We start from the raw sequence: 18,809 nt of genomic DNA on the forward strand, positions 1-18,809 counted from the left end.
GCCTTTTGGAGAGTTTTCCATCTTTTCTTGGCTTCTTTATGCACATCAATACAAAATTTTACCTGGGGTGCCCAAACTTTCAAACCCCACTGTAAGTCTTACTCACGGTCAAAAGAATTTACAGTAAGTATGTTAAATAAGCATGCATGAAGTTTGCATGGAAATGAGAGAATTCACAATTTTCTTCAAATTTCCAAAACAACAAAGGGATATATTCCTTTATTTTGATGTGTTTCACAATGCTATAAAGATATGAGTAAGACATAGAATACATCAATATAGACTTAGGCTAACAATTGAAACTTTGAAGATGCAGATGGATTTGATTGAATTACACTTTCATGGCCATCCCCAATAGATCAAGATAACTACTACTTTTCCACAAATGGAACAAATAAAAGGGCGTAGCTGACTTGCTGTTGGCATACTGTGCCCATAATGACAGTACCAGCTTCTCGTTCTTAAGTATCAGTTATCAAAGTGGGTGGACATTCATTGCTGCTCCATGGATGGATGATAGAAAGGGTTTACAAGGCTTACAGAGTCTCTTTAATTTTTTATGTATTTTTCAGGACCACCTTACCATCACTTTTCCTTGTGCAGTTGATAAATTGGGCTGCAGATGATTTCAGCCAACATTGTGTTGATTTCTTCTATATATTTTGTTCTGAAACCTGTATTATGCACCTAGTCTTGTTTATTTTGTCAAAATTGACAGAAGCACATGGAGAATGTATTAGGAACTGTTAAAACAATGTTGAAGGATGCATAATTTTTTTTTTAATTTTCAACTCATCTCCCAAAACTGCAGCTGTTGTGCCTTTGATCTGTATGCATCAGTAAAATGAGAAACTGGAAACATGAGGTCCAGAAGAAGTTTCTTAACAAGTTGACCACAGACATTTCTCTCCTACACCCACAGATATAAGTGAGTGTGCAAGTAATCCCTGCCAAAATGGCGGTACCTGTGTGGAAGGCGTTAAGCAGTACAAATGCACCTGCCCCCAGAACTGGAGCGGCTCTCACTGTCAACACCAAACCCAGACAGGTCGGTACCTTGTTTCCTTGTTTCATTATTTTTTTTTTTATGTCAGTCAAGACCAACATATGCTACTCTACATGTTTACAATGTGTGCAGCTCAAGATGAAATTAGCATAGGTGATCCTTTCTCATCTTTTCTCCCTTATGCAGCACCACCTGAGTGGAGTGTTATGAACGATCCAGCATTCAGCCGGAGACCTCGCTGTTCCCAAGTGAATCGAGCCCAACACTGCAGCTGTGATGCAGGCTTCCACATGAGTGGCACCTCTGACAACAGTATCTGTCAGGGTGAGCTGTAATTATGTGTTACTAGTTTATCCCTGTGGGGAAAGTCTTATTTTACTGCTCCTCCTCTCAGGGAAGCAAGTTCAGCTACAGAGCAGTTTCCCTCAAGCTGGTGCTCTGCTCAATGCCATCTCAGCAGTACAAATAGCAGATGTTATAGGGACTTTACTGCTGAATACCCAAATATTCTACTCCTCTAGTGAATATGGTTACAAATGAGAGTAATCTGTGGAGCCAGTCCGTGAAAAAAAACAAAATAATCCTCTTGAGAGGTTCCAAGCAGATTAGCATCCATTTAGGTCACAGTTCAGTTGCTTTTAAGATGTAATTGATTGAGTAACATTTTGAAATTAGCATTTTCATGCAGTCTAAAATGGTTAAAAGGAAAAACTAAGGGACCTAAATGTGATGACAACCTGAGACACAAAAACAACATACTTTGGATCCTCAGAGTGTGTTGTAAACCCTACAAGGTGTATCATTAGCTATATCTCCTCCCTCCTAGTAACTTTTACATGCAAAATGGCCTGGTCATGATGCATGTTTAAGGCATGCATTTCTTTGTCTGCTCCTTGACAGATGTAAATGAGTGTGAGGTATACCGGCTGGACCAAGGAGGGAAGTTGTGCGTCCACGAATGTGTGAATGTCCCGGGTTCGTACCACTGCTCTTGCCCCAGCGGCTACAAGTTGCTCCCAGACGGGCGGAGCTGTGAGGGTGAGTGACAAGAGGGAACAGAGGACAAAGGCTCATTCACAGAGCCCTGGCTGTAGATCTGGCTGGGTATGTAGCTCCAGAGAGGAATACCTGTGACTTAAAAAGACGAGGAGCCCAAAACCTTATCACCACTTCCACTTGCACCCCTAAAGCTTACAATGCTTGCCAGTGGAATGAATGACCTCACCCTCATCTTTAGGACATGAAGCGTTTTTTGGAGACTAAACTAAAAAAACAAATAAACAGTCACAGCACAGCACCCCCTGCTCAGACTGTGGTAACCAGGAAGCAGGAAGTCAGTCTGGCAAGTCTCTCTCCCCGCTTCTCATTCTAACGTGCCTCTGCTGTTTTGTCTTCCAGATGTGGATGAATGTTTAAGCCAGCAGCACAACTGTAGCGGAGGGACAACTTGTATCAACATGGGGGGAGGCTTTCAGTGTGTCAACCCAGAGTGTCCCCGTTCTCATGGCAACATCAGTTACGTCAAGACATCTCCCTTGTAAGTGGATACACCCCGATTGACGTCACACACACATAAACAATAGTGGCGTCCCCTGTTGATTCTTTACAGATGTAAGTGACTAACCAAGTGATGTAAGTGAGAAATAGAAATAAATAGACATAAATAGGCAACGTAAAGTAATTCCGCACATTGCGATCAAAACAATACACATATGATTGTATACTATTACAGGTTATGTTTATTAAATGAAGCCAAAAATATGTTGCAGACTAGAATTTAGTAGTATCAGCTAGCGCTAGCTAAAGTCACCGTTAGGTAGCCAAAGTTAACACTAGCTAAGGCTAGCTAGAAGGGTTTGTCGTGACTTTTTCTTGGAACGCTACCAAGTTGGGAGTCGTGACTTGAAGTTGTAACTCACTGGCTAAAAATTGTGCCTGGAACGCAGCATTAGTGTTGTGGGGTTGATTTAGTAATCAAGTTTATCTACACTAATTGGTGTAACCTTGACCAAAACTCAGGTGGGGATTGATGGCTTCTGGGCAGTGTGAAGGCATTCAATGTCCCTTAATTAAGTGGGAATTTTCCCTAGATAGTCCTTAGGACCTACCCAGGAAGGATCCTTAACATTGTGTAATGGTTAGAAGTCTGTTTCATGTTTCATGCTGACAACATAAGATGTCATCTTTAGATGTCTGCACATCTTTAGACTTTTTCTTTTTAACAGACTTTATTAACACAGTATTTTTACAAAAAACACAATGGTACAGGGAGTATTTTTTTCCAATGTGCACACAAAATTACAGCTTACATTTTCAGTTCATAAAAATAAATAACACAGAGCGCCCAAAGTGCTACAGAGGTGCTTTCAAAAGACGTAAATAAATGCTGAAGTGGAGAAGGTGGTCATAGCGACAAAAGCAGTAGGGTAATACAGGGAAGACACAGGGTTTGTATGCTTTAACTTGAAACGTAGTTGTGTTCACAATACTGTAACATTTGACAGGATGCCATTTTGCTCTGCACTGAAGCACTGCAAAGGCACATGGGACCTTGTTTTGAACGGCTCCCGTCTTCATCGAAGTACAGTATGTTTTAATGATGTTTTGTTAATGTTTTGGGTGCGCATTTATGTTACCTGGGTTTTAATGTTTTAGGTCTGTTTAGTGTTCAAGTTTATCTACATTGTGTTGTTGTACCCATGACCGAGACTTGGGTGGTTATTGCTTATGGGCAGTGAGGGTGCAATTAATACCTTTGAGTAATTTGGGATAAAACCTTCAGACTGTCACAATGTGGTTCTGAGGATAGCTGCCTGTCCATGTTTGCAGTATTTGGGTTAACCTACCCAAACCTACATTATCCCAAGCCTACCGTTATCTCTGCACCCATGTAGCAGTGCTTTTGCTGTGCTTACACCCTTAGTCCCAAGTCAATATCTGCCTAGGAGATTGGCTAGTCTATCTGCATTGCTATTTGTACTCGTGAACCCACAGGCCACAATAAGTAATTAGGTTGTTGTTGGTTTTTTGTTGGCTCACTTTTACCTACAACATGTTAACCGGCAACATAAGATTCCATTCTCTACGCTAAGCTAACTAGCGGCGGCGCTGCCACCTGACTAAAACAATGCATGCCCTGAGACAAAAAAGGCTTTGGCCCACCTATCTACCGCTAAGGGAGATCATAATAAGCCCTATTTCAACAAACAATGGTACATTCCTTTAAAACCACATAGAATGTCTGTGTATCCTGGCCAAAAGTTTGGAGACATTACAACTTCCATCTCCTATTCGCCAGTCACCAGCAAGCTGCCTCATGTAAAAGCCTGAAACAATGCTCTGTCTGCTTCTACTGAACAATCAATGTGGTGAAATACTGCTCCACTGCCAGCACAGAGGATGAATAAATGTTTGGGGAAACACTTGTAACAAGGCAGAAAAAATGAAATCAAGTCATTAACGTTGTCCCCATTTTATACTACATAATTCTGCTATGCAGTATTACAAAGATGGAAGTTTGGGAGTACTGCTCACAACGCAAACAAAAGTTCACAGCTTGCTATAATCCAAGACTTCAGAGCACATTACCTCATATGTACTGTATGTATGTGTCACTTCTCTTTAGTCACAAAGAAACAGTTATAAACATGTTCCCATAATTATGTAATCATTTCCTCAGTATGGCTGCATTACATGATAACTACCCAACACACAGAGAATGGAAATAATTTACCACTTTGTCCTGTAATGCCCCGCTGCTTACTAATACGTGCTTTCTGTCCTGCAGTCAGTGTGAGAGAAACCCCTGCCCCATGGACAGCCGCTCCTGCCACCTGGCTCCTAAGACAGTGTCTTTCCACTACCTGTCTCTGACCTCCAACCTGCAGACTCCTGCGACACTTTTCCGTATGGCGACCGCTACCGCCCCAGGGCGCACTGGGCCGGACGGCCTGCGCTTCGGCATAGTGGGCGGAAACTCCCGGGGCTTCTTTGTCATGCAGCGTTCAGACAGGCAGACTGGTGAGCTGATTCTGGTCCAGAAGCTGCGCGGGCCACAGGAGATCACCGTTGATGTGGACATGTCTGAGTACAGCGACCGCACCTTTCAGGCCAAACATGTGGCCAGAGTTACCATTCTGGTTTCACCCTACAACTACTGACAGCGAGCTGGCGAAGGAGAAACACTAGAGACAGAAGAAGAAGAACATGGAAAAGTGTGTAATTGGCAGTGAGTGAGGCCAGTATTTGTTTAATGGCCAAATGACCAAAAGAGTGAGAGCAAAAAAAGCCAATATTTAACATATTCATATTAGTCATATTATAAATAACAATATATGGCAAAACACATCATAGATGCTTCTTTTATGTAGTGTCAGTATGAGCTTTGACTGATGTTTGACTGAGTGTGTTTGAATGCATGAAAACTAGCCAAACAAAAGCATGAGTGCATTGGGTGGGATGGAGAACTGTTTTTGACATTGCTGTTTGTTTCTGTTTGTATTTTTATGTCTATAGTAGATCATGTCTGTGTAGCTCAGGGTCCGGCCCCGGGGCTGATGCACTGCCCTCGCTTTATTGATGATAAAACCCCAAATTCTTTAGTGCTCCTGTGGCTCTAAATTATTTGAAACATTATTCCTGGTTTTTACATTGTAACATATTGTAAGCCACATATTTATCTTCCATCATATACTGTACATTTGCTTTTTGTTTTTCAACTAGCTTAAAGGAGCTGTATTCAATATTCAGCACAGTAATATAGCAGCAAACAAATATTTGCTGTATAAAGATAAAGTGGAGTAATGGCGTCCAGAGCAGAGAAAGAAGGCATAGTCACTCCATTGGTGTGTGTGTGTGTGTGTGTGTGTGTGTGTGTGCGTGCGTGCGTGCGTGTGTGCGTGCGTGCGTGTCAAGGCAATCCCAGCTCGCTGTTTTTTGTCAGTCATTCGAGTTTCCCAATACGTTAAATACCTATGTTTTTTTTCGCGGACACATCACTAAAATGCATGCACGGCCGGACCGGCTATCAGAACAAGTACAGAGAAGCTCAGATCACAACACGCACAAAGGGGAGTTTGCTCAGGACACCATTAATCCACTATATATTTGCATAGCAAATATTTGTTTGCTGCTATATTTATTTCCTTAACGTTGAGTACAGAACCTTTAAGGCATCATCCATTATACTAAGGGAGCTGTTGTTTTTTAACAGTAGATGCAGTACTGTACGTGGGCATATTTTCTCTATTACTCATATTCTGTATGTTACCTAGAAAACATATTTTAAATCATAGATGATTTGGCAAGCTTGCAATTGCATTACACAGTTTAAGCAAATTTTAATTGTCTCTGCATAACTGAAATAAAGTCAGTCTAACATTTCAGTATTTGTTAGAACTACCTCACTTGACGCTGAACAGTGTGCAATTAAATGTCCTTGTGGCAGTGCTTGTTTTCATTCTACTTTATGAGTGAATTTTAATGAGTGAAATTCAAACCAACGCATAGTTGATGAATGAATGCTGGATGGCTATAAAAGGTGCTTTTACTGAATGGATGAAAGGTTAGTGAGGAAAAATGTGTGTTTTTATAATATAACCCCTGTGGCAGAAGTTCACAGACAATACAAATCAAAGCAGCATTTCCCACCGGTCTGGGAAACAAACAGAGTTTCACTGTATTTCTCTTTATACAAGGAACAGTAACTGTCAAATTTTAAAAACCTATCTAAGTCAGTCTAATACTTGTTAGCGACAGAACAGACTAATGTTCACCACATGTGTTCTCTTAACTTTCTTAACTCTGTCTTCCTCTCACATCTCCATCTAGGGGTTTACATTGCAAAAACAGGCTCCAGAAGAGCTGCATGCTTCCAGGACGGAGTGGATGGTGAGAATCAAAACACATGCCCCGATGCCGGTACACACTGTTCTAAAATTGACAACATGCCTGTAATGGCAGGCGTAATTTCCTTCAGTAACCATACCAGGAGGGCTCATATTGCAGCCTTTGTTTTGGGCTTGTGCTCAGGACGTTTGATGTCCACATGTTTCATCCATTCTGAGACAGAAGGCTATATTGCCAGAGACAATTGGAGAGCGCTGAGCTACATAACACATGCCATTTGCTAAAGAGTAATGATAAAAAAAATACACAGCGAGGGCTTTAAGGCAAAGCCAGCACAGAGACAAGGTGACAGAAACACGGTGACCTTAGTACTCTCTCGATTCTTACTTGTGCTTATTGTGACTTTAGTGATGAATGAAAGGCATTGTTGAGGAAATTTGTTGTACTTTTATAATCCAGGAGAGGAAGGAGGTCTCTTGTGGATCATATTTTATGTGGGATAAATGTTTGGAAGAAATCTAGAAATATGAGGGTATGGGAGCGCAAAAGGAAGTTCTTATTCCTTTTGTCTTTGAAGTGGTCTATAATTTGCCATTACAGGCCATTAAATTACTTATTACCAGTTTAGAGAGAAAGCAAATATGATGGATCGACAGGATAACAGAAGTCATGTAACAAAATTAGGCTTGTCTCCAAAAAGACATCATGATGGTTTATAATAGTGATATCATAATTTTATAGTTGCAGTTGAGGTATTTGTGCTCTTAATTTTGGTATTTTAGAACTAAATACCATGATGGTCCATGAGGGATTATAGACTCACTTTAAAATGGCACTTTTGCTGGTTTTTACCAGTTTGTTGTACCAGTTTTATCAGGGTTTTTTCTCCATAAAACAACTTGTAATGTTACCATGACAAAAATATTGATTCTTTTGATGAATTTTTAATGTTGTTTCAACTATCTTGGTCACAACTAGCCTATTAAAGGCTAATGACTGAAAAAAACAACAACTATAAATTAAGGCAATGTTTACACAGAAACCATCTGAAGAGAAAACTCAAAAGTGGTGTTGCATTATTACTTTTTATTCCACGTTTAGGGAAATCTGCATGCAAATGGTGACGCAAAAATGTGTGAAATTTAATGTAGTTGGTACCCCAGGTGGCTAGGTGGCAGTGTTAAGTGTTAAGCACTGCAACACAACACCACCAAGTTCACGCGCCGGCATACAACCTTCCTTTCTCTTCATCCCAAACGTTGTAGCCTACTCTGGCTTAAATGAATAGCCTGCACAGGGTCATTGAACTATAACAACCTTATCCACATTTTCAAAATCATTTAAATATTGAGCCATTACATTAAACTTATTTTAGATAACAGGAGCCTTCTGTAGCCTACTCCATATCAACAGACTACCTGAACACTTTTTTCTCGTCTCTCCATAATTCACTTGGTCTTATCATCACTTAACGGCACGTTATGCGCAACTAGACCTGGTGTGCCATGTCTCCATCTTCCTGCACCAGAGTGCCTGTGAGGAATGTGCTTTACATTAATTAATGAGGATTTTAATCCTAATTATGGCGCACCTTCAGAATCCATGCGGCACGGCCTCACAACATGAAGTAGACCTGTCGGGGAGATAGCCTATTAGGTTTTTAAAGCCAACAATATAACCTTGCTACATGAAAAAAACTGAACATTGTGAGATGGAAAAAGAACTAGTCTATGCTATCTGCTTGTGTTTTTTTTGGTGTAACAGGTGGCATTGACTACATCAGCTTCGCCCTTAAACCAATAGCAACAGCTCTTAGAGGGCAAAGCCTATACAAAATAGAACATGTATTGACAGTATTGTAACTCCAGATTCTGAGTATAGGCATGACCCTCTAAGATTCAGCCCACATGCTTCACCAACATTGGCTGAAGAAAAAGGCTGACGTTGGGAGCAGGTCTGTGGTCTCGCAGCTGTAATATACAGTAACTGTGGACGTAAGAGAGGCCTGCGCACGATATTTTTTCCCCACTATGGCCACGCCAAGACCTGGCCTTCGATATTTAGGATACTATTGGCCAGGTGTCCATGCTTATGCAAGGTAACATAACCTGATTTATTCAGGTCCTATCCCCTGACCAATGGGCTATCCTAACCTTAACCACTCAAGGTCAAATGCCTAACCCCAACCAATCGACCACTATGGCCACACCAATGGTTCTTGGCATGGCCATAGTGGGATTCGTAATTTTGGCTTGATACAAATCTTCATGACTGCGAATGCACGAGGGATAAAACCAATAGCTATCGGTTTATATTTTCAGCAACTGGGCTTCATTCAAAGTCTCCTCTCAGTATTTTAGTCTGTGTTTCATTATCATAAATTTCCTCACAATAGCCCATTTATTCAGTTCTTCCCTTATTTCCTCTTGAATCTGGTGTTTGCAAGACAGCTTTAAGAAGAAACAGATTTCAACTGATGTAGCAAAAATCACAAATATAGTAAAAATATGCATTTTTATTGCCAACTTAATACTGAAAATCATAGACCAGGAAACAAATATTCTTTCGGTGTTTGATTATTATTTAATCTGAGTGTACACACTTCCTGAGAAGGAAGAGAGAAGAAAATTGCTGGTATGAAAAGTTCAAGCAAAGTTCTTCATGACAAAAAACATAAAAAGACAAGTCATATTATCCAGACACCTCTCCACCTGTGGAATTATGAAATAACAGGAATCAGCCAAAACCCATCTGTACAAATAATCAAGGTCTGCAGGTGTCCGCAGTTTTATATAACAGGATAGCTTGCCATTATAAGCACAATTATTCAAGTTTTCCAACCAATAAAAAAAACAGAAGAGTGACATTATAAACCCTAGTGATCAGCTTTTGCTTATGCGAACCACATAACTTATCTAATGTGTCATACTATGGAATGGCCTAGAGTACAGACAAGTCCTGCTGTAACATTTACTCAAGACAACACACATAAAGATGATGACAGCATTCCAACTCCACAACTACACTGATAAAAACACCAGGGTGGCCATTTTCAGAAAAAAAGAAAGAATATTAAGACTTATTTAACTGAACATTAATGTTATTAAGGTGCCTGTAAAAACCACCACAATATTTTTTATATCTTCAAAGAAAGCAAACAATGAAAAAGCAATACAAAGTTTGCCGTTTGCCTGATACATTGCAAAATTGGTTGGACTTCAATGTAATAAAAAGAATGGAAGCACACATTGTAAACACTCTTTAACTTATAAGTACACTTAAAACACAAATAAATAATGAAATGATTTAACTTCATATTAACAAATATTGCTCATTGTCAGAAGACAAAACCTGCCCACCCATCCACACACATACAGTACAGCAGATTCAAACCATGACTGCAAACCCTCAACTCTACACATTTAAATTCAAATTGTACAAATCACTTGTTTGTGCTTCACCCCCCCTCACACACCAATACAGAAGATGCTGGACTCATGAATGACACTTTCATACACATTACTGTAAATTACATGAACAGTTTAGGCCTCATACAGGAACTACATGTAGGCACAGCTTTGATCTTGTGCATAAGAGCAAATGTCCTATTCAAAGTATGATTTTATTACTCCTCTCAGATTTTAATGTTGGCAAACAGAAGAAAAAGAAGAAGTGTGCCTCAGTCACATGCAAAACATGTTTACTGAACTTTATATGTATGAACATTATGTATTTATATAATGAAAGATCCTGTTTGAAGTGAAATAATTAACACATGGAAGTAAAATTCTTTGTCTCTCTTTGGGCTGAAAAAATAGCTTTAATAAATCATTCTTGGTGTTAATTACTGAGAATAAAGGGCCTAAATAAGAATCCTATTGTATCACAACCAATCAGTAACATCTAGATATCTGTAAAAAGACATTTGAGAGTGTGTTTATGCATGAGGCCCACTGTTCTTAATTCTCTGATAAAATAAAAGTCACATAAACATAAATATAGCACTTAAAGGAAACATTCTCTTTGGAAAGAAAGGATCGAAACTGATCAATATCCGGGAAATAGTCACAGTTGGTTAGTGAAAAGACAGTTTTCCTCTGGTAGAGTCCTTTGCTCTTGCGAAGTTAAGGAAATGAGCAGAGCTTCTCCTAAAGTGTGGCCTGCATCCCCTGCGAAGTAGAAGCCGTATGGGAAAATCCTCTGAAAAACTAAATGGCACTCCACCACCCGACTGGATATCCTGGAGAAAAGACTGCAGCAAAGTCTGCTGTGTTCTCCCTCCATGTGTGGAAATGTGTTGCCTCACTCCAGCTTTGACATCTCATATCTGGTTGTCAAGATTTCCTGTGAAATAATATGCACACATAAACTAAATATTTTTGTCCAGGCATATTTAGTTCTCATTTTCAGCCAGATAAGCAATCCACGATAGCAATACTAACAATGTTAGTCATTTTCTAAATAATGGGTCCTCAATGTTAGACAGAGGTAGACTTAAGCAGGGTTCTAATTTCTAGCTAGCGACCACCAATTTTACCTCAACTTTGGCAGATTTTATCAGCTGTATCTAGCTAGCTAGTTTGTAGTTCGCATGAGCACACCACGCTGTGACATAGCGTGGTACTAGAGCACTACGATACATCACTGCTGCACAGGGTGCGGAAAAAGCATGTCACCACTAGTTGGCAGGGCAAGCTAAATTGTTCGACAGGCCTGCTGTGCCTAGTTACAATTGCTAAACTATGATTGGACAATCCCTGTCTGGGGGCGGGGTTAAGCAAACATTCAGTTAGTGCTGTGCTAGTGTTGATTTCAATGTAAGCATGAACACAAAATGTGCCTGAAAGTCCAAAAAATGCATATGTCCAGCCACTGTGTCTTTAAGTTGGTCCTTATATGGCCACTAATACAGCAACTCCCAAATGAGTCCCTAACATTATCAAGCAAGGCTTTTGCTCTTATACCTTATTTGGACAAAGTTACTCATCTTCACATATCTAGACCAGCTGTCTCTGGTCAAATAAATAAGGTGTGTGAAGCCTGTAATTATATCTATTTATAGATTTTAAAGTAATTCATACCTCATCTGAGTCGAGCAGGACTGGTAGAGCTCTGCAGTGACAGACAGGACCAAAGAAACTGTGTTAGAATCACAGATGCCTTGTATGAAAACACCGATGCTGGATTAATAGATTATAATAATTTTGATAGGATGCTTACACATCAGCAAGAGAGCTAGGAATGTTATCCTCCACCCACTTCAAGTCTTCCTCCTGGACAAGTGGAAAGAGAGAATGAAAAAAGTAAATACTGCCATCTGCTGAAACATGTGCCACTTGTACGGCTGCACTTTCTAAACTTGGACAGTTACTCTTATCATAGAGGCTTATATTTTCAATAAAACACACTGAATGAAACTAATCAATACACAAATATTCCAATTCAGGTGGGCAGTTGTGTTACTGACTGGGTTTATTTCGGCAGACTTCACTGTGCCATTTGTCTCGTGTTTAGACGCTCTCAACTTTATGCCATCTGCTGTGAAGAACAAACACACAAAAGAAAACTAAATATAACGCTTTCAGAAACTCCAAATGTTCAGTGTTCTGGGTAAAAAGTAACGCTCCCGTGATGTTACTGTACCAATGTTTGTAGAGGCAAACTCTTCAATCTCCTCATCATCAGAGTCATCAATGAGAGGTGTGAAAGCGTACCTGAGGACATGTAACCCAAGTGATTAATAAAGTGCAGAATAAAGTACCCAATTAAGCATTTGTTGGTGAATTAAACAGTCCTAATGTACTACTTGCCTCTGGTTGTTTGCAGACGGTCTCCATAAAAACATTATGACAAACAGAATGGCGGAGAACAAGAACCTCCAGAAAGCATCTTCCACCCAAAGCTCAATCCAATCCTTTACACACAAACAGGTACAAATATCAATAAAATGTAACTGTATACTTATTTACACCACTACTCAAAAAACAATTCCCAAAACAATACTCACAGACTGACATTCTGCTAGCCGGAATTTTTTTGCTGTCCAACCCATGAAAATGATCGAAGCTGAGGGAGAGAGTGACAAGGTTAGAGACTACATTTTTTTTCTTTTTTCTGGGGATACTCCACTGTGTGCAAATTCAAAACTTCTGTTTTCACAGGTTTTATATGGATGAAAATACAAATAACTAGAAATCATGAGCGCTGGCACAGAGCATAGTGTTATGATTGCAAGTGTAGTTGCGCCACTTACCAATGACGGCAAATATTAGTGTGTTTGTGAAGTGCCTGTAGAGAGATAACTTGACGGGGTTTCTTCTCAGCTTTAGAGTCTTGATGGTTTGTGCCAGGCTTACAAAGATGTTAGTGGCAGTCAAGGCAAACATGTGGTAGATGTTACATAGAAACCATATAACAAATGACCTCTACATACGACTATATACTAACTCTTTTCTCCAGACACTGAGTCACATATAAATAAAACAAAGTGATCCCTTTACTTACCACTCAGTTATTTATAGAATCTTTTAACAGGAGAACCTGTAAAAGGGTGGTGGTTGGGCATGCAAATCAATCACTTCTGCCAATTCAGACCAAGACTGTAGATCAATGGAAATATAGCCAAATGTAAATGATTGTGCAAGAAAAAGAAGCGGTGAGAATGGAGGATTGTGTGAGCAGTTGAATCATTAAGCAGAAAAAAATAGTTAAAAAAATAGTAAAACAGTTCAATGAAGGATGAATGAATACTGCAGGGCTGTATGTCTCTCTGCCAACTACATTAGGTGGTCTTTCACAGTTAATGATTATCTGGGAAAGGAAGTTGCAAATAAACCTCTCCTGGTCTAATTGGGCTTATGTGAAGGAGGTGAGGAGCAGAGAGAAACCACACAGGGAAAGGTTGTGGGTGCACAAAAGGATATCCACCAGCATAGAGAGGAGTCAAGCAGTGCCAGGGGAATGTTGGCCAGCAGGGTCAAGTCAGAGTCTTTTGCCTAGAAGGGAGAAGAGCAGGACCAGAGGGCACAAGGAAGAGGAGAAATCATAGATAGGATGGGAGATTTCTTTTTAAAAAGGCAGCACAGCCAGTAAAATATAGAACCATTCACCAAAGTGCAAAGAAGAAAACACCAAATCATCCAACCCAAAAGGCAAGAAAACGCAAAATTGCTTGGGCTCAATTAATAAACAAATACATGCACATTGTTATTATATGAGGGTATAATAACAATTGATAACTGGTGCTGCTGAGGAGTACACTGGAAGGATATGAACCAGATGGCGCAGGAGTCGAGCACGGACAGAACAATTGCTGTAATGAGAGCGGGGCCATTGTCTCGACCCTTGATTTTTGGCCCAGCCACAAATTAAGAAAATACACAAACTGTGATGTCAGGTTTTACTTCAAAACATAATCAAGCAGTGATGAAACATTGAGTCAACTCTGATTATCAGATACCTTGTCAAGTTCAGTGTGGATCATGACATAGTCATTTGCCAACTAAGATGCAGGTTACAACTTCTCATTATTGAGGATTGGATTTGCTTGCTCATTCAAATTGGTGTTAATATCTTTGGGTTTTTATGACTGTTGGTCAGATTGCATATATTGCATGAATTGCATAAATATGCAATTTAAGTTTTAACTTTTGTATAGACTGATCTCAATTTCCATTTATTTTTTTATAATCAAAACTCACCCCTGTAATCCTCAGGACACCTTCAATGCCGGCAAAGGCAAAGTAGAGGATGCCGAGCCCCACAACTCGGTGCATTACTTGCCCCAGTCGAGGCCTAAAATTATAGAAACAAAGAAATTAAAAAGTGGATTGCTTGATTTTGTTTGTACAATAATTTTAGGGGTAGTGTGTTTAAATATATGCAGACATACTTTAAAATTCCATAACCAAGGCTGACAATGATGACGAGCAATCGAGCCAAAGTCCTCTTGAGGGCAGAGACCAGTTCGGCAAAGATCAGCAAGCCTGGAGCTGAAGGCACCAGGGACAGGGGAAAAATTACATTTCCAAAACCAAACATCTTACTATCTCACATGAAACATGTAATGATCATCTGAAGACACTTACAAGCAGAGCCGACAGTGTTTGTGTTTTCATATTCGGCACAGAAGACAGCCTTCTCCACCATACCGAGAAATATGACCCCTGCAATCCAGAACTGGATCCTCAGCAGATCCTTCCAGTAGCATGCTGCCCAGATAAACCACAGCAGGGCGTACAGGATGTACACTATGCACATCACCATGTAGAACTACAAACAGAGTGACGGATTAGTCTATAAACACATATGGGAGCAATAGGCCTACTCATTCAGTGACTTGCTGAGGTTTGGAGTCAAATGTTGCTGTTCTATTCATGAAATGTAATTCCCTCACATCCTTAGGGTGGATTGTGCTGGGCCGACCAGAGCTACAACTGTATGTTCTATTGTAGTTTAGGCACACTGTACCTTTAAAACAGGGGATATTCTGACTCTGTTGCGTCATTGTTGCACAAACCAAAAAAAACACAACCTTCCATTTCAGCCAGGAAAGAATGATGGGCACATAATATTAGTGTACATATATTTTACAAATGGGTAATTCATGTTTTTAACGTAAAATCACAAAAACAGATTCTTTAAGTTTTCTACTTACAATCATGAGAGGCCATTCTGTAATAGATATGTAACCATGACTGCCTTTCATCACCACATTAACTGGAAAAAAACAAAATCCAGACATCAGACAAATGTTTCCCAACACATTAAGAATTTGTTTCTGGTAGTGAAAAGTTTTCAAATCGGACACTTTGGTGTCGGTAAAAACGGTTTTGCAGTTATGAGCAAGCTTCTGATTAGTGAAGTCATTTCTGCACATTAATGCACCCCCAACCAATCCATGCTTTCAACTATACATATCCCTAAAGAGTAAAAAAAATAATACATTTAACTGTGTGTTAACGTTCCTCTATGCCAGTCACACAATACATTAGTTGCTTATGATGATGTCATTATGTGTTAAAAAAAAAATCTTACCTGTTAAATTCCAGTTGGCATCTTGTTTATTAGACTCAATCTTTACAACTAGCAGGTAAGGACCATCCTTCCAGGTGGTGGCTATAACGTCCGGGGTGCTGCTGTCGTACTCCTCGGTAATCCGTTTGGTGTCATTTTCATCCTGATTATAAAAGTCCTGCATTTTTATCCCATTAAAAAATAGGTAAAGTTTGTAATATTATGCATGTGGAAACCATTAAAAAGCAATACACTAAACAAAACACTTTTACATTGTTGAATGCACTGAATACTGGCCAATTACTGTATGTTTATTCTGTTACATTCCTGGAAGATTTTTCTCAAACCTTACACTTTACTGTTACAATTAAATAGCATTTATGTTTTCTTACAGGCACTTCACCCTGAACAGGTGGACTGACTGGACGTGGCTCCGCCTTGGCTTTCTGAAAAAAAAAACAGACAGTTACCAGAAGCTGAGAGATAATAAATGGCATGATGTGAAGTGTATGACTATGCTGAGGAGAGGAATGTAACAAACTTACTTTGAGCATTGGAAAGGAGTGTAGTTTACTGTTACATGTTATGGGACTGTATCTGTGTTCGATGTACTCTCCTTGTCCGAGGGGATTCGGATCCAGGCCCTCCCCACGATTAAGAGGTGTTCTTTCATACATTTCCTACAGACAATGACAGTCACCTTTCAGCACTCAAAAACAATCAAGTCTATAAAGACTGAGTGATAATTACTATGACAATAAGCTTCTATACTTACTTCAATATTGTTATATTCATTGTGACAGGGGTAGTATTTCAAATACCAGTGAATAGAGAAGTTCACCTCCTCAGGACAGCCAAAAGGCACAACTAAAAGATAAATACACAAGTGATGATAAACACAAGCAACAAAATAGCACATTTTGTGGTAGGTCATGAGCACACTTTAAGTCTTACCTTTCAATTCAATGTTGGTGTCTTTATACATTGACTTCCTTAACAGTAGTGGTCTTGAGGTCTGCAGGGTAGATAAAGTTTGAGAGCTGTAGTGCAACAAAGGATCATTTTTATTTTTGATCAATATTTACAGTATCTAGCTTGAACCATAGGTTTCAATTTAGGCAGGATTGGGGCTCAGTGGCTAGTAGTGTCAAACCCAGGCAGTGCCCTTTCTGTGTTTGTAAAGAGTGGAAAACAACTGTGTCAGGTGAATCAGGAACTTAAATATTGTCCATGTGTGTGTCCATGTGTCTGTCTGTAACAGACTGGTGACCTCTCCAGGTTACAACTTGCCTCTCTTAGCACACCTAATACTGCAACTAGATATATAGACGGAGACAACAATGGAGGGAATCTGAAGCTTCTCAATACTTAAATTATTGATCAAGGCTTTCTAGTTCTCCTTGGCCGGAGTCTGGCAACTGTGCCTTAATATAATGGTAACAAATTAGCCTATTTGAATGCAATTCACTTCCAGGGTGTTTTCATGTCTAACAACAATTATGTGTTGGGGAACGGCGATAAAGGACTAAAAAAAAAGACTTATAGCACTGATTCTCTCGGGAACTCGGCTAAATAGCAAAGAGTCTTTGAACAGCTGTCTAACTTAAGCTGAAGACAGCTAACGTCTGTCAGCCAACAGCTAACCTTAAAGAGCATTCCAGCCCGTCTCCACAAGGCGAATGCTAATTCGCAAACAACATACTCTCATACACTCCTAGCTCCTCATACATAGCCTACTCAGCTCTTTAGGTAGGCCCATTTTATCCAAATTTGTTTAGGCTATCAAGTCGCATTCAAGAGTGGTTAATGCAATACCATTCATGTAAGACAGATTACCCAACTGTCTCCACACTCACAGCTGACAGCGAGCAAGCGTAACAAGGCTAACGCTAATGTAGCTAACCTTAGCTAACCGGTGCTGCAGTTGGGTTTCCGGTAAGATACTCACGTTTACAATGGGAATTTTCCAAACCCCTGTCTCTGGTGCTGCAACAACCGCATTTATGGTACTGAGTAAAACCACACAACAGACTGCCCATGGGTAGAAAACTCTTGTGGTCGGATAGCTCCACGTCCTCATCATGACAGCAGCGGCCATGTCGCTGTGGGAGTGAACACAATCCCGGCAGGAAGAGCGCAGTGAACTACCCACCAGAGGAGTCTCATAGAGGAGTATGAGACTCTCGAGTCTCGACTCCTGACTGTGATGTTTACGTTACCTTCAGGAACACCTGTCCCGGCGTGGAATTTGAGCGTTGTTTTTTTTTATTAAAAAGAACATGCGGACATTCCATTACATTAATGGGACATGCCTGCCGGATCCTCTGGTTTACTGTCAGCTATTGATAATTTAATCACTAAAAAAACAGAACATGAAAGTCCGGTTTTACATTGCAGACAGAAAGTTCAACTTGTTTCTCCTATCAGCTTCCGGTGAACTTAACTAAAGTTGTTTTTACACGAATACAGTTAAAAGTGCTGGGATTTACCTGAATATTTCCATTTTATGACAATTTTACTACAAAAAAAAGCCATGGTCCTTTTAACTCTACAAATATACCCTACTACCCTGATACCTACATTTAACATCTATCCAGCATACCCATAGGCCTACATACTGTGCATTACATACTGGAATGTACTGTATTTACTTAGTAGGCAAATTCTTAATAGTGATCCATGCAATTCCAATAAGGCACCGTATCCCCCCCAACCGCTCAGGGTGCTGGTTCAGCTGGCAGCCCACTCACTCTGACATCTCTCCTTTAGTGCATGTATAGGTCCTGAGCATGTGTGTGTATTTCAGGCCTGTGTGTGATTACTAACAAAAGTGTGTACACAGAGTGTAAATTGTAATTTCCCCACTGGGAATTAATAAATTAATTAAAATTAAAAGGAAATAAAGCACCTTGCTATAACAATACAAAACAATTTACAGCAT

General features: G+C 39.9%; 2 protein-coding genes across 4 annotated transcripts in view; one reads left to right on the forward strand and one right to left on the reverse strand.

Moving 5' to 3' along the window:
- Nucleotides 1-6,416, forward strand: part of fbln7 (fibulin 7) — a 13,620-nt gene extending 7,204 nt beyond the window's left edge. The window contains exons 4-8 of the mRNA XM_032540670.1: nt 923-1,048; nt 1,193-1,330; nt 1,907-2,044; nt 2,405-2,543; nt 4,794-6,416. Coding sequence (XP_032396561.1) covers nt 923-1,048; nt 1,193-1,330; nt 1,907-2,044; nt 2,405-2,543; nt 4,794-5,166 — 914 coding nt within the window. The 3' untranslated portion in view covers nt 5,167-6,416. The remainder of the gene's footprint in view (nt 1-922; nt 1,049-1,192; nt 1,331-1,906; nt 2,045-2,404; nt 2,544-4,793) is intronic.
- Nucleotides 6,417-9,422: 3,006 nt separating this feature from the next.
- On the reverse strand, nt 9,423-18,082 carry tmem87b (transmembrane protein 87B). Of its 3 annotated transcripts, none has more exons than XM_032540669.1 (19): nt 17,817-18,082; nt 16,823-16,883; nt 16,644-16,735; nt 16,414-16,548; nt 16,261-16,314; nt 15,890-16,031; nt 15,510-15,571; nt 14,941-15,124; nt 14,745-14,844; nt 14,554-14,647; nt 14,125-14,196; nt 13,107-13,215; nt 12,861-12,919; nt 12,664-12,767; nt 12,497-12,567; nt 12,321-12,388; nt 12,074-12,126; nt 11,935-11,965; nt 9,423-11,197 (listed from the first exon to the last, which is right to left on the reverse strand). In XM_032540669.1, exons 1-19 carry the CDS (start codon nt 17,964-17,966, stop codon nt 11,156-11,158), a joined length of 1,683 nt encoding a protein of 560 aa, XP_032396560.1. In that variant the 5' UTR covers nt 17,967-18,082; the 3' UTR covers nt 9,423-11,155. The 3 variants fall into 3 exon arrangements, with proteins under 3 accessions (XP_032396560.1, XP_032396559.1, XP_032396558.1); XM_032540668.1 differs by lacking the exon at nt 14,125-14,196 and adding an exon at nt 13,777-13,848 and having other exon boundaries at nt 12,321-12,391; nt 17,817-18,081; XM_032540667.1 differs by having other exon boundaries at nt 12,321-12,391; nt 17,817-18,081.
- Between the last annotated feature and the right edge of the window lie 727 nt (nt 18,083-18,809).

The sequence above is a fragment of the Etheostoma spectabile genome, chromosome 17, assembly GCF_008692095.1.
Source record: "Etheostoma spectabile isolate EspeVRDwgs_2016 chromosome 17, UIUC_Espe_1.0, whole genome shotgun sequence".
Lineage (NCBI taxonomy): Eukaryota > Metazoa > Chordata > Actinopteri > Perciformes > Percidae > Etheostoma > Etheostoma spectabile.

Bases quoted from the DNA above. Each gene is read 5' to 3' on its own strand.
- tmem87b (XM_032540668.1), bottom strand. From the start codon at position 17,966: ATGGCCGCTGCTGTCATGATGAGGACGTGGAGCTATCCGACCACAAGA. The intron at 15,125-15,509 runs GTAAGTAGAAAA...CTCTGTTTGTAG, and splicing joins CAGAATGGCCTCTCATGATT to TTCTACATGGTGATGTGCAT. The intron at 12,568-12,663 runs GCAAGTAGTACA...ACATGTCCTCAG, and splicing joins CCGTCTGCAAACAACCAGAG to GTACGCTTTCACACCTCTCA.